Source organism: Acanthaster planci, linkage group LG01, assembly GCF_054643075.1.
Source record: "Acanthaster planci isolate LZ-2023a linkage group LG01, COTS_SCS, whole genome shotgun sequence".
Classification (NCBI taxonomy): Eukaryota; Metazoa; Echinodermata; class Asteroidea; order Valvatida; family Acanthasteridae; genus Acanthaster; species Acanthaster planci.
The window spans coordinates 7,611,728-7,626,227 of record NC_141777.1 but is presented as its reverse complement, the minus strand read 5'-3'; the positions used below and the strand labels follow the sequence as shown (position 1 = coordinate 7,626,227).

The window sequence follows — 14,500 nt, the reverse complement described above, 5'->3', positions numbered from 1 at the left end:
AGACTTCAATCGTGGTACAGTATTACCAGTATGTTTTGTGAATGGAGCCAGGCTATAATGTCGACAAACCACTCACGAGATGGCGCTGTCTTGTCAAACAAACTCGCCAAAAACGGGCCAAAACACTTTTTCAGCTGAGACGTCAAGCTGAACAAAATGAGAATGGATGGTGTCGCAGCGGTGTATCTTGTGTGTCTCACAAATGAAGGAGGACTTCCTTTATTCACAAGGTCTAAGGGCCACTCAAAAGCAGTAAGGAAATTGGTTGTGTCGTGTGTTTGACCATTAGCCATCGATTGTGTTGATTGTTTTGTTTTTTACAGGGTGGCTCCGCAGCGTTCATGCAGCAACACAAGTGCCAGTGGGGCGAGGGGAGAGTACACATGTAGGATCGGGAGGCTAGGTAGCGAAGCTACTGATCAAATGTCCACTGTGGAAAGAGTTTCAGACCTGGAACTTTGGGGATTGTTAGTTGGGGACCCCAGTGTTCTGACATTTTAATCTTCATGATCTTGCGCGCAAAACTGGTAAGGCCCCCCAAAAAAGAACGGCAACACTCTCTTTATTGTGCTGACCCTATTTGTTTGAAACTTCAAATTGTAAATTGCGAGAAAAAGTGACTTTTTAACTGATAAACTAACCATGCAAATTTGAATCCACCATGTGTCATGTATTAATTGAAACACATAGTTTCCCTCAAAATTTCCCTCAAAGTTCTAAACCCTGTCCTTTTTTGACAACATTAACCACTAACTGCCTGGTGGATTTCTCTTGAGCGGGATGTGATGAAGGGACTTTTTCAAGATTTTCCATTTTCAAAGTTCTTCAAAAATTCATGTGTTCATTTACTGGACGTTTACACCCACACGAACGACTCTCTGGTGGCTACTCTAGTCTGTCAGGCAACCTTCATTGTCACCCGAGTATTCAGCCCAGGCCTGCAGCCCTGTAAAAGAGAGCCCAGAATTGTGAGGTGTTGCATAATTTCCTTTATTCCTGTGAATGCCAGTAGCGTCTTTTCATACGCGACTGGATTAGCGAGCAGCGGCGTTGTGTCACTCATTAATGGGGCCCTGGAGCACTTTTGTTCGCGGTGCTAATCCGCGGGCACACTGTGCCCAAAACAGTACCTTCGAAAAATGGAAGGCGAAAAATGATGGCAATTCCCAGTAGCAGGTCCTCTGTTCCGAGTACAGTCTTTTGTTACACAGACCAGCTCTTTTGTCCAAAACCAGGCACCCTGGCTCTGCGTATAAACACATGGTTAACCCTACTGTTATTGAGCATGATATCACAGTCATCTACCAAGGTCAATTCAAAAGTTAAAATGTAACTCTCCCTTTTATTATAGGAACAGGGTCCCCAAATTTACAATCCCCGAATTTTTTCATTTTTGTTTACTAGGAACCATCTTAAGTCCTCCGAAAATCGACCACTGCACGTGCACAGGAAAGCAATGGCACATTTCTTGTTCAGACTTCAGTCCATATCAGTAGGCCAACATTTTGCTGAGCATGACGCCCCTCATAAAAGCACATTGCAATCACTGGCAGATGGGAGGAGGGCAACGGGACGACGCTCCCCCCCCAACAACTTCTTTTTGTAGACATCAGAAAATATTGATATAAAGGCAATCTTCTGTTCCCAAATTGTGTAGGCCTAGAAAGCCCCCAAATTTAGCTTCACCCCTGAGAAAGGCAATAAGTTTACATAAAGAAATTCCCCCAAATTTTGTTTTTAGATCTGCCGTTAAGGCCTATAGCAATGGGGCTTAATTTCTTACATTCCTTCAAATCCTTCTCAACCTCCTCTTATGACCTGTGGTAGTCAAACGGAGTGCCTCCATTTTTCCAGTTGGCATTTGCAGAGCAAGGCATGCTGTACGGCGTTCAGATGTTTGCTCAGAATCATGACGTCGGATTACAGAGCACCACAACAGAGGAAGCCAAGGTGGTTTGGAAAGTCTTCCATAACAGGTATAAACCCATAACGGGGCTTCTACCTGTACAGATCATTTGACAAAGAGGTGACAGGAGAGGTTTCTGACAATTTTGGGGTGGCTGTGTTTGATCTCATACTTTGCCTGTGAAAGTAACTGATGTGAAATTTTAGCAGACTTTTCATAGATATTTCCGATAGTACATAGATAGACCTTATCATTTTACTGCTACATGTATGTGCATAATTATAGTTTCAAAGTGAAAGAGTGTGTACGCAAAACTGTCAAAGTTTTAAAACTTTGACAAAAATGCCTGTAGATGTCTGTGTCCTTTAGAAGTCGTAAAGAACTTTTTGTGTTTTCCTTTGTAGTGTGACCCTGGTGCTAATAACGCCAGAGGATGGGTGCAGCGACGTCCATCTGAATACGTTACTTGATCATGTCTTTCATGCCATGGTAGGTTTGTTTAACCCTAACTGCCCAAAACCTGCCATACTCCAACAGCAGGTTTTGGCAGGTTTTGGCAGGTTTGGTACCGTACCGTAGGAACCTGCTGTTGAATTTTGTGAGACTTGGGATGAAAGGCCCAGGGAGATGGTGTTGGATTCTGTGTGAGTTGGGACACACAGGAGTCATTGTGTGCAGTGTCTGACTTGCTGTACCAATTGTTGGACTATGCTTGATTTTGTCAGGTTTGGTACTGTTCAATGCAAGTCATCCTATACTGCATAGACCCATCCATACCATATCACTCAAACTCCAACGGGCTCATTCTGTTGGAGTTTATCAGGTTTGGTGCAGTAACCTGCATGTACAAGTACATAGACAAGTACATGAACCTGTTGGATTTTGTGAGGTTCAGTATGCTTCATAGTGCAAGAGCCTAGGGGGTTAGGGTTAACCACTACCAGCCGGGGACTCCGGGATCGGAGCCGTATGGTTTATATGTGTGGCCGGGGTCTCCGAACTCGGACAAAGGAAACAGGGCCCTGTAACAAAAGACCGTACTCTGAACAAAAGACCAGGCTGCTGGGCATGACCGGAATTTTTCGCTCTCAAAAGTGGTGATAATCCAGCATTATTTTGAAACCGTATACCAGGGTTTGGGGTATTTAGAGCAAGCGGATTACCACCGGGGACAAAAGCTCTCCACCACCGCAGCGATGAGCCACACAGCACCGCTGCATGCTAATCTGGCCCCTATTGAAAAGAGGTCAGCAGTGCACTGAGCCAGGTTCGTGAACAAAAGACAGCTGTGTGACACCGCACAATCTGGGCTCTGTTTACAAGGCTGCAGGCCTGGCTGAAATATTCGGGTGTCAATGAAGGTCACCTGTCAACTTAGAATAGTGCCTGAAGATTACTCCGTTCGGCTATAAACGACTGTTAAATGGAATGATGAATTGTTGAAGGATTTTGAAAACAGAAAAAATGATAGTCATGCCGGCCCAGCATCCTCAACGTTGAAAAATGCCCCGGTCCGAAGTGGTTAATAACCAGACTTAAGTCAACTTTGTTGAGCATGTTAGCTACTTGGAATGTAACTAAGACAAGTTTGTCAAGTTTCCAGGGACTGAATAAGGTTGTCCCAGGATCTTATCCAAAGACCAAAACTTGCTTTTATAGTCAGTCCAGAAGGAAATTACTATTTGTACTTGGTCATGTAGGGACCGTGAAACTAAGACCACTTCCTAGTCATCATGATTATGGTGTTGAGGGAGTAACAGCTTGTGCGGATGCCTTCTAAATCTTCCCCAAAATCCAGCACTTTGCACTAGCCATCTCTTGCACTTTACTCAAAATGAAGATGTCAAGAATTATGAGAAATATTGATGGTCTGGTACTGCATTCCTGTGTCCATCAAAATACCTCCTTTCACCAAAGAGGGGGTTTTCACCATGAATTTCCAGTAATCAGGGTTGAAATGAAGTGTGCATGTACTTTGCTCTAATTGTAGGTGATGTTCATTGGCTTAGACACTCTAGAAAACATAAAGAATGTGGAACGGCTAAGGAGAGACCTGAAGGTGAGTTTATACAGCAGAGCATATTCAAGGACATTTGAATGTTTTAGTTCATCCCCCAAAAATCTTCATCTCAAAATAACTTCTGCTGAAAGCACTGAGTCATTGAATCGTCTTCAAAATATTCCCCTATCCTCCAAGTTTCAAATTCAGTGAGAATGTTCAGCCTGTACAGTTCATTTCTGTGTGAATAGTGTCCTTTGTGTTGGAATGGCAAGTTCATACGATCAGTTCAAAATAACAACTGTAGAAAGAGTAATTGTATCCACGTTGAAAAAAAAAAGAATTAAATAAAGGTGAATGTAAATGATCAATCCAGTTATTTTGTGGACTTAATTAATGGACTGACGTTTGTCATGTGTAGAAAATATTCCATTTTGGATGTATTGTACTTCTGTGCTTGCCTGCAGGCGTGCTTTGGCGTCATCGACTTTCTCCTAGCCAGCTCAGAGTTCTTTGGGGGAGTGTGCGAAGCTGTTGATGTCCTGGCCTGTCCAGAGAATTCCACCTTGCAGGTGTGGTGTAACAGAGCATTTAATGAGTCGGTGGGTGGGAGGTAGGGGGGTGAGAGACTCTTCCAAAGTGCACTTTACCGGTTTTTGTTGGGAGGAGGGTGAACATTCCTTTAAGACTGGACAGATGAGGATCACGTATTATTTGACTGTCACAGTATCAAAAGCAAGGTTGCTTGCACTTCATCACGTATACTTGCTCTCGCTTCACTCATATAGCTTGTTGATTCAAAAGGGGCGTCATATGGACGTTGTGAGTAAAAATGGTGCAACATACGCCCGAGCACTCCATACCGAAAGTAGACTGTTGTCCTGTTTGAGGGGCTGCTGTTGATTTGTCAGTTGTCTAAGTGGCCTGAGCCACCTTGTGGTTCGTATTCCCTCACTATCCTAAACCATACCGTGGAATTCTAAGACCACACAGAAAGAAGGTGAGATGAACTCATTCAGGCTAAAATGTAATTTGTGTTCATGGATACATTTTGTTATTTTTCCTAAACTCGTTGAGAAGCAGATGACTCTGTTGTACACGATTATGTGCATGATAATTGGTCAATGCGATGTAAGAAAATGCCTGAATGAACATAATATTATAACCAAGACCACAGGTGAAACATTAATTTCAACTTAAAGTTCGCCTACAATTTTGTGATTCTTTGATTAACAAGCGATAAGAAAAACCTATTGTCTTCTTTAGCTAACCAAAATCTCCTGAGGCTTCTGTTACTGAGTTTTGAGAAGCCCTTTCACATCAGTATGGTGAGGAATAACTCTCATTAGTTTATTATTTCTTGCGCTTGATATCCCCTGGCAACATTCAGGAGCCTCTGGACGCTTTCATCAACAGCGCCGACAGCACCTTTGGCTGTTTGCACTGCGATGGCCGGCTGGTGGCAGCCACCGACAAGTGGTGGAGTCTGACTGGTCAGGAGATGATGCTTTTGGCAGCCTTTGTCAGGACTCTGCCCGCGGGCACCTCCAGCGACGTGCCCATCTACCTCCCGCAGGCTAGTCCCAAGGTAAAACTTGCCACCATTGGTTCTTGTTGATTGATTCCAATATGGGACACGAGGTTGAGGCTATTGATAAATTTCAGTACTGAAAAATAATCACTGCAACGGCTGTTAGGTTGAACAAAGCGTATAGATGACCATCCAAGAAGTGGATTTTGACAGTATCAAACTGGCTAAGTATGGATCCACTGGAGAGCCCATTTACAGACTTAGCAATAACAGGATTTCATGCCGTGCAATGTGTCGAACAAAGTGGTTTCCTACTGGATTATTTATTTGATCCAGATGGCCAGTAGGGCGTGTTTAGAAACTGGAGCAATTTTTCAAAGATACCACACTGAGACTGCATGTTCTTGCCAATCAGAGGTTGTATGAGGTATGACATCACAGGCTGGCTAGGAAACTGCTGGTGCGAGAGTGGATATGCCTTCGTTGTGCCTTTGATACTTCCTGTGAAGCACAGTCACTATTGTGGAAAGTCACGAACATAGTTATTTGTACACCTGATGTATGCGCAATATCGCGTACCCTCCTACTGTGTCCGCCTTACCTCAAACAAGCTAACGGTAACGGTAGCTTCTGCTTGATGTCGACTCTGACCACGAAATCCCTTATAGATTCCTCACCGTCTGGTCAGCATCAGCCTCCTCCCAGGCGTCATCGTGAGCGTGCTGTGCTTAGAGACACCCACTTTGGCCGAAGCCCAGACAACCTTGGTCGAGCCCGCATGGCGGGCTCAGGTCGAGTCGCTCCGTGCTTGCCAGAAGGCCTCGCTCAACGGCCAATACGTACCAAAGACACTCAGCATGGACTCGGGCATTCTTGGGTGAGTCAAATTCTTGGCGACACGCTTCCTCCTTCATTTCTCTCCAGATGCTGAAAACACTAGATGAATCTATCTGGGGTAAATCATTGGCTTATCCAGGGAACCCCAAAAAAGGGGGGAAATATATCTTTTTGGGGTTCTGAAATATAATGAGAAAAAGATGATTTTTTGCTTTCCTTCCGAAAAGCTTGTAAAAGTCCCACAATGCACCTTCATCCCCTCAGAAAGACCACAAAGATTACATAAAGAAGCTGTGGCCATTTTTCCCCCAAAAACATTTTATATCTGGATCCACCATTGGGGTCTTAAGTCTTAGCCACTCGTTTCAAACCGATTGATGGGGTAAAACTTTGAAAATGTTCTACAACATTTGTCGTTTTAGCCGTTTTATGTCATTTTATGTATTCTCCCCCTGCCTTTTTGAGCGTAAATGTGCCATGTTTTAGATACCGTTACTTCCAAATCTGCTGCGTGAGTGTTGAACATGTGACGGGTGGTATCACTGAAAATAGATCTCTAATTAGCTAATGAAGGCATGTGCAACCTTGACATGCATGATCGATACTTAACCGAGGCTGCCATATTTGGAAAAGTAATGTTCAATACATGTAATCAGCTTTTTTGGGGGGGGTTCATTTTTCCTGGTGCCAGGTTCCTGCTTGTCCACACTGACCAACACAAGTGCCTCTCCAGCTGCCGCCTGCCCATACAAGAAGGCAGCGCCGCCGACAGACGACCTTTGACCCATTCACGTAGGCGACAGGTTCTGAATGCCTTCTACAGGAACACAGTGGGCACGCTGTTCCCAGTATGCCACAGTCCGCAGAGAACAGGTGAGCAACAAATATGCTCAAAATTTGGTCAAGTTTCCCGAGAATGTTCACCTGAAAATCAGTCGAAATTTCAGCATTCTGTTTTCTAGCATTTTGGTACTTTTCGGAGTTGACATCCAAGCCATTATTGTGGCTTGTCTGAAAGTTTGGGTTGGGGGCGACATTCACTCAGTCATCTATAACAAGTAGCTGCAACTTCTAGGTAATGGCTCCCATAGGCACACATGTTGTCGTCAGCCACAGTCATTAGTTTTTGAACCTGGCTCAGTGCCTCCGCAAGCGTGCCAATTGGTTCATTGCGCAGTGTTGGATCATAGATCTGACTTTTAGCAGCATCCCCTACCCGAAAGAACTACGTCTTGGAAAACGGTACTAATTTCCTGATCGCAGATGTTCTCTTTCTCCCTATACCCAGCAAGAAATGAGACCGAGGGGTACCCCCCCAACATGTCCAATCCCTATACACATTCCAGACTATTGTTACTTAACACATCCCCCCAGATGTCTGCAAGGAATTCCCCAGATTCCTGCGAGACAATGACCAACACAAAGCAGGGAGGGGCTTCTCTCGGTCTCATACCTTGCTGCATATGTTTCTCTCTCTCATCAAGATCCGGCTGGTGACATGCCATCAGTATTCAACCACACCGTCAAGGAGACTTACATGCATGCCAAGGACCACAAGTGCTACGCCATCTGCTCCGATCCCTACCAGCTGTTTGTTGTGTTCTCAGTGGCTGTCCCCAATTACGCTCTGAGGTAAGGATGCCATGTCTGGCCGTGTAAATTGTCCATGCCATTGGCCAAAAAGGGCAAACATAAACCCTCATTCAAGTCTGAAGTCTTGATGGTTCAAGTCCAAGGGGACAAAGGCTAGCTGTGGACCCCCCAAACTCCAAGGCTCAAACTTTGTTTTGGATTAGGCAAACTTTTGTTTGAAATTAGGAAGTTTATTACACTCTCTGACTACAGAGTCACTGTCGAAGATAAATATAAATAGCAACCCCGTTATTGATAAGCTGTGTTCTCAACTTTTTATTATAAAAGGAAGGGCAAAGCCCCCATTTTGTGTCTCAGTCTTTTTTCAATTTGGGTTACCTACTTGTTAATGATTGTAGTAGCCTCAAACTTTGTCTTTCGATACAGGCAAGATACAATGGCCAACTTTGGAAATATGACCAAACTCCACGAACCCAGAAATACTGAGCCATTGGATTATTTGAACAATACTGGCACCAATTTTCTCACCCCAAGCTAGTATTTTACAACACCCCAGGGAGTACTATTTGCTATGACATGGTGCAGAAAGTACACCTCCATGTAGAGCAAGCCATAGGTAGCAGCCACGCTCAAGTTCAACACACGACCAGCCTCCACAGATCTCTTGGACCCCATATTTACTGAACAAAGTGGGGCTTATCTGCTGTGTAAGTCCACCGGCAGTGATTCAGGGCTCAGTGGCGTGTTCAACACGTCTTCCAAAATGAACTGGTTAACCCACACTTTTAAGGAAACAACTTATCTATATATTGGTACTTTTATTTCCCCAGGTCAGTTTCTGTGGACTTGCTCGACATCCTCAGCAAAGGCAAGGTGTTCCTTGACCGAAGGAAATCAAGTTGATGGATGTAAACAAGACCAACCTGTGGTGTAAATAAGACAAAGACTGAAATATCCATCGTCGCCAAAACCATCTCTCCTGCGCATTGTGCTTGTGGCATCAGCCTTGAGTAATACTAGAGTGAAAAAAAAAGCACAACAAATGGAGAATGGGGTGTTTGGATTCTAGCTGGATTGCTGAGGATGCTTTCATGTTGAGGAGCCAAATTCTTTTGTGAGGAACGTCGAGACCGAGTTTGGAGGACAAAAATTAGAAATTAGTCCCCATCACACTGTTGGTCTCCAGAAGATCTAAGTTTCAACATGTGTTGCCCTAACAAATACTGGACTAGTATACATGTACTGTTCAAAGTTTGGTAACCCTCAGATGTGTGAACCATGGAAAGAGCCTGTTTGTTGTGTGGGCTACACAGGATTGTGCTTTATATGTCATATTCTTTTTCAGTATAATGTGTACAGTACTTACAAAGCCACCATCAGGCCCATAAAGCATTCAAGTGAAAGATCATTTGAGTATGTGTCTTTGCGAGGGGGCATTTATCTCCTTTGGCAAAAGTTTAAAAAGATTAAAAAAAACCAGAAATTTTAAAAAGACATGAAAGGGGTTGAAAATCACCAGTTTGCTTGAAAAGGCCTAGAAATCAACCCGCTTTCACTGTGGAGGTTTATTTATAGTTGGTTGCTGACGAAATTCTTCCCGGGAAAAAAGGACCCCCCTCCAAAAAAGGTCCTGGAGACGCCCACCTGCCTTGTAAGGGGAGTATACAGATAAATGCTGCAATGTTTGTTGAAAATAGTTAAATGGAACTCATCCATCATGTCTGCCCTCATAGTTTTCTGTTTAGTACTGACAAATTGTCTCGCCTAAGGTCACATGCACTGCAACCCTTCAGGTTAGATGGATAGGATCTCATGGCCAGTGGAACTACCCGCAGTGTTTGAAGTTCAACATTGGGGATAGTGTAGCCACCAACATCTCATTTCAATCAATTCAATCAGAATTTCTTATATTCCCACATTAGCTTGTGACAATAAATACCATTGGCATGTTTTTTAGAAATGTCTTCTTTCGTCAGTTTCTTTCAAGGTTGTTGCATTATGCATCATGAGCAAGTATCTCAACAGTTTGAATACCACAGAATGCTCCAATGAGAGCATCGTTCGTTTCATCTGGGATCACCCACTGTTCCTACTGGCAGCAACTTGGGCACAACCTGTGTCCCAAATGGGAACAGTGGTCAGTGCCTTGTAAATGCTTCACTTAAAAATGCTCGCTCTCATAAAGAAGAACAGCAGGAGAACTGTGCCAAAAGGACCCCAGTGTTCCTACAGGAAAGGAGCATTCCAGTTCAAACGTGATAGTTCCCTCTTCTGAGACCTTCCCTCATTCCTTGACATTTCTCAATTTTAACATGTGTTCCATGTTTTTGTTCTGTTTTAAGGATCCATTCTAACACAGTAAGAATGATAGACAAAATGATTAAATTCTGAACGTAGGTTTCACAATAATACCTCCCCATAATGAGAAACTTAAGGTTTAGCCGTAAGCTTGAGGATAGGTTGTAGCTATGAGATGTCAACCCCCTCCCACCCATTTAATGCATTACTTTTCTTGAGAGTTGGTAACTAATCCAAATTCATGAAAACATTCGTGAAAACTTTACCCCGAAGATCAGGAAAAGCACATCAAGAAATTAAGGTAGAACCTCGTTCACAGCTACGTTTCAAATGTTAATTTCAAAGGGTTAATTCACGTGACAGAGAGCCACAGTAGTACATTTTCTAACGAGTTGAAACGTAGATTTATACGTGAATTTGAAATTAGTAATTCATAAACTGGATGGATTCCTTGAGTCAGTATCGTAACCTTTTATTACTGCTTGTGTACGACATCGATCCTTTACATGGGATTATCCCATTATGGTTTTGTCGTCTACATGTACGTGTACATGTATATCATGTTCAGGCAATGGGATGGCTTGTTTGCCAATTAATTTTTCTACTGTCGTAGACTTCACATTGAAGAGAGCCTGTCATTGGTTAGTACGGATATTACACTGTAATTTTAAAAGATAACTCAGTCTGATTATGAGATAATTGATGCAAAAGAGTGAAATTTCATCAGGACCAGGCGATTTTTAGTAAAAAAATATGCTAATTTTAGGCTGAAGGAGTTTGAGAAAGAAAGGTTGCTTCAGTAAGATCGATTCGAGTCACTACATTTACTCCTCATTTGTATTATCCCTAGTTTCAGTAGGATGGAATAACCTATTATCATATGAGATCACTGAGGAAAGCTATTCAGTTTTGTCTATTCGGCCTCAAGCCCAATATTACCGAGGTAGACACGACAGGTTTAACACAACGAAAGCACATGCGCGTATAAACTGTCTTGCGCTTCCAGAAATGTCTGTAAAGGGACAGCCAATTTTATTTGAGGCTGTGGTGGGAGGGGGCGAGTGTGTCAGTCGGATTCTGTCCTTCTGTCTTTCCAGTTTTCAAAAGTAAATTCAAGACAAAAAAGTGCTCCACAGGGATTCCGCAATGTGTGCGCCTATGTGGGACATAGTTCATAAGTTTTTACCCTCTCGTGTGCACGTTATTGAATGCACATGGATCTCGACGGCACTGGAATCACGAAAACAGTCGTTCAGAACTTCACTGCTTTTGCCGGTACTCTCTGTGCACCCCTATGTCCGAACACATAACTTATTCTGTCTGTATTTTTGAGGTGAAAGATGACGACCCCAAGCAATCAGTGGGGAACTGGTGAAAACTAGGAAGAAAGCAAAGAACTGCATTGCGTTGAGTGAAATCCGACCATCTGCTCTTCAGAACGTGAACTGGATGTGGGGAGACAGGTCTTTTGACCACAGTGATTTTATTACTTTTGTCTTTCTTATGCCCATCCCTTTGTGATGTACATTGTTAGCATGAATAAAATAATAATAATAATTATAGTAATAATGAATTGTACTGACAATCAGAGATTCAATAATCGCTTAGAAACGGAGAATTTGATTTGAAAAAAGAAGGAAGCCACAGTCACGTAGTCATCCAATCCCCAAAGAAGGCCGACATTGATGAGGATTATAAAATCCTATTCAACGAAGCAAACATTGTTAAAATGTCAAGAGAAATGTCAATGTTGGCAAGAGAGTCTCTGTGTACTGTTTTCAGGCCTTGATTTATCAAAGATGACAAACCTTTTGAAGTATGAGAAACAGGAAGGAAAGTTATAAGACTATTGGCAAAGTTGATAATTACAGCGCAAACAGAAAGCACTACCAGCAGTGGCGGCGCCATGTGGGTGATAGAGCAAACCACACTTCTTCCTTCCTATCCGCTCAAATTTCATCAGCTCTGAAACACTTCCCATTCATAAACCTAGAGTTAACGTACTCGCTACAAACCTCCAATTCTACTCTGATCCGTGCCCAGGAATAAGACAATTTTCTTTAAGACTTTTAATTCGGTATGGGAATGGAGGTAATAATGGTTCGTCAGAATTTATCAACTGTAAAGAAATTCTTTTCTGCTCATGCCAGATTTTCTAAGATATGTTCAAGTAAGCCACGTATTTTTGCGCGATTTCCGGACGCCGTCGTTTTTGGAACCTCAGATTTTTTTTACTGTGACTATTTGTCGTAAATAGGCCTAGGCCCTATACGTTCTTTTATCCAACCTCTAGCCACCATTCCATGTGAGGAATTTAAAAAGAAGGAAATGACCCGCAAACGGCACATCATTCAAACACTGAACTGTAAAGAAATTTAGATATGCACTCAGACAGGTGTCCAGACGTTGACCAGGGACCCGTATCGAAGCATGTCCAGCAAATACCGATGCAGAGGCTAACACGTAGATCGGATAAAGTTAAAAACTGTGAAATAGACAAAGTCTTATTTTTGCTATGTGGTGCAGGAGGCATTACAACAGCATTTTAAATTACTCAATCTTTACAGAGCAGCATTATGTAATGAAACAGCCAATGGCTTTCTTTTCTCCTTAAATATGCTAGGACAAAAACGGCTTCGTTGAAATGGCCGAGTGGTTACGCTCGCAGTTCTCAAATGTTTAGAATGTGGGTTCGAATCCCAGGATTGGCATTTTGTTTTCCCAACGTTTGCTGTCAGTCAGTAGCTATAAGAGACTCTAATTCACCCTCGTCAAATACCAACAGTACCTTAGCCAATCGGGTAAGCTCTTCTGCTGGGACTGTCCGCGAAGTCCAGGTGAGCGCCTTAGTACAGGTTCGAGACGTATGGCCGACTCGGCGGCCAGGGCTTAGGGGCTTGTCTCGTTTCCTCCCTTGCATGGTCGCTCAAACCCTTTTGGGGTTAAATGGATGGGCAGGGAGGAAGTGTGGTGGGCCGGGAACCCGAGACCCAGAAGAGTCCTATATGGAAGCCGGTAACTGCGATTCCTTGCGAATTTCAGGAGTCCGTGCGCCTGAATAGAATGCTTGGTCAACACCACATAACTTTTGGATTTTTCCGTTACCACTTTTTTGTAACATTTAAGAAAACTAACATTTCTTGTAGGTTTGAACTTGCGAGTTAAAAAAAGTCCTGATTATTAAGCACGTGCATCAATTCGTTTATATAGTTTCATTGGTAATCTTAATTTCCTTAATATTCGACGTCAATAAAACCGATCCCAAACGTACATGTTCGAATTAAATTTTCTGAAAATATCACGAGTCATCTCACTTCACCCCTTATTTTATTAATTTAAGGGAAGTACATTTTCAAATGAAGTCTTTATTTGCTCTAGGTTGGTTTGTAAATATTTTTCAATCAGATATTCTCGATAATGTCTCAATTGCATGTTTTTGTTTATCTCCTTGGGTCCAAGAGCGTAGGCGATCCTGACCGTTTTTGTAAATAGTCGATCCGTCACTGGACAGAGAGGTCTTCCCCAGAAAGAACGAATATGTTGAAATGATTTAAAACCAAATAAACTAAAAACGAAAGAAACCTCCTTAACTGTCAATATGTCCACAGTAGAAAATGACCCCAGAATCTCACGGTTCTCAAATCAGTAACGCTATTGCTTTTAATCCACGCGCCGTCGGTCGTACAGTCGTCGCTGTGCACGTTGCTATATCACAGCGGATATGTCGGTCATGTTTTTTTTTTTAGCGTAGGGGCAATGCCACGGTAACTCGTTTACTGGTGATCTGACTTGGACTTTGTGATATCATTTTCATGTCTGTATGGAATTTATCATGAAATAGGTTTCAGCAAAGTTACTCTGTGCGTCATTGGGATGGCTATGGTGAAAACGTCCTTATTTTCTGAACAAACTTTTCAAACACGAATCGAATACATGTACCGCCAAACGTAGCGGCCACATCACCCTACCCTACACATTCCATTAAATTAATATACATGTACAAGTAAGTATTCTTTTGATCAAACATTACATTAAAACCATATCATAAATTTGTCCAATTGCTTCTGTGATTGGAAATGGCGTGATGCAAGCAAATTACACCATCTTTTCAGTGACCGTAAAATTTGGCGAGAATTCCTTTGAAAACACAGCAGAAACTATTTCATTTAACATGTCCAATTTTGCATTCGGATTTCTACTCGTATGAATGAAGCGATGTCTCAGGCAAACGTTCATACCCTATCATTAAATAAAGCCCTTCAACTGTGGGCCTTAAATTAACATCAATAAATGAAATAAATGGCAGCCATAATTGAAGCTGTTGCAGCATTTGAAA

General features: G+C 42.6%; 1 protein-coding gene across 1 annotated transcript; it reads left to right on the top strand.

Annotated features, from left to right (window-relative positions):
• Positions 1-71: 71 nt before the first annotated feature.
• Positions 72-9,826, top strand: fuz (fuzzy planar cell polarity protein). Its single transcript, XM_022234859.2, has 10 exons — positions 72-252; positions 1,855-1,976; positions 2,311-2,395; positions 3,897-3,965; positions 4,373-4,477; positions 5,296-5,493; positions 6,105-6,313; positions 6,965-7,146; positions 7,758-7,905; positions 8,697-9,826. The coding sequence occupies exons 1-10, from the start codon at positions 157-159 to the stop codon at positions 8,767-8,769; spliced, it is 1,287 nt and encodes a 428-aa protein (XP_022090551.2). The 5' UTR covers positions 72-156; the 3' UTR covers positions 8,770-9,826.
• The last annotated feature ends 4,674 nt before the right edge of the window (positions 9,827-14,500 follow it).

Bases quoted from the DNA above. Each gene is read 5' to 3' on its own strand.
- fuz (XM_022234859.2), top strand. From the start codon at position 157: ATGAGAATGGATGGTGTCGCAGCGGTGTATCTTGTGTGTCTCACAAAT. The intron at 2,396-3,896 runs GTAGGTTTGTTT...CTCTAATTGTAG, and splicing joins ATCATGTCTTTCATGCCATG to GTGATGTTCATTGGCTTAGA. The intron at 3,966-4,372 runs GTGAGTTTATAC...GCTTGCCTGCAG, and splicing joins GGCTAAGGAGAGACCTGAAG to GCGTGCTTTGGCGTCATCGA.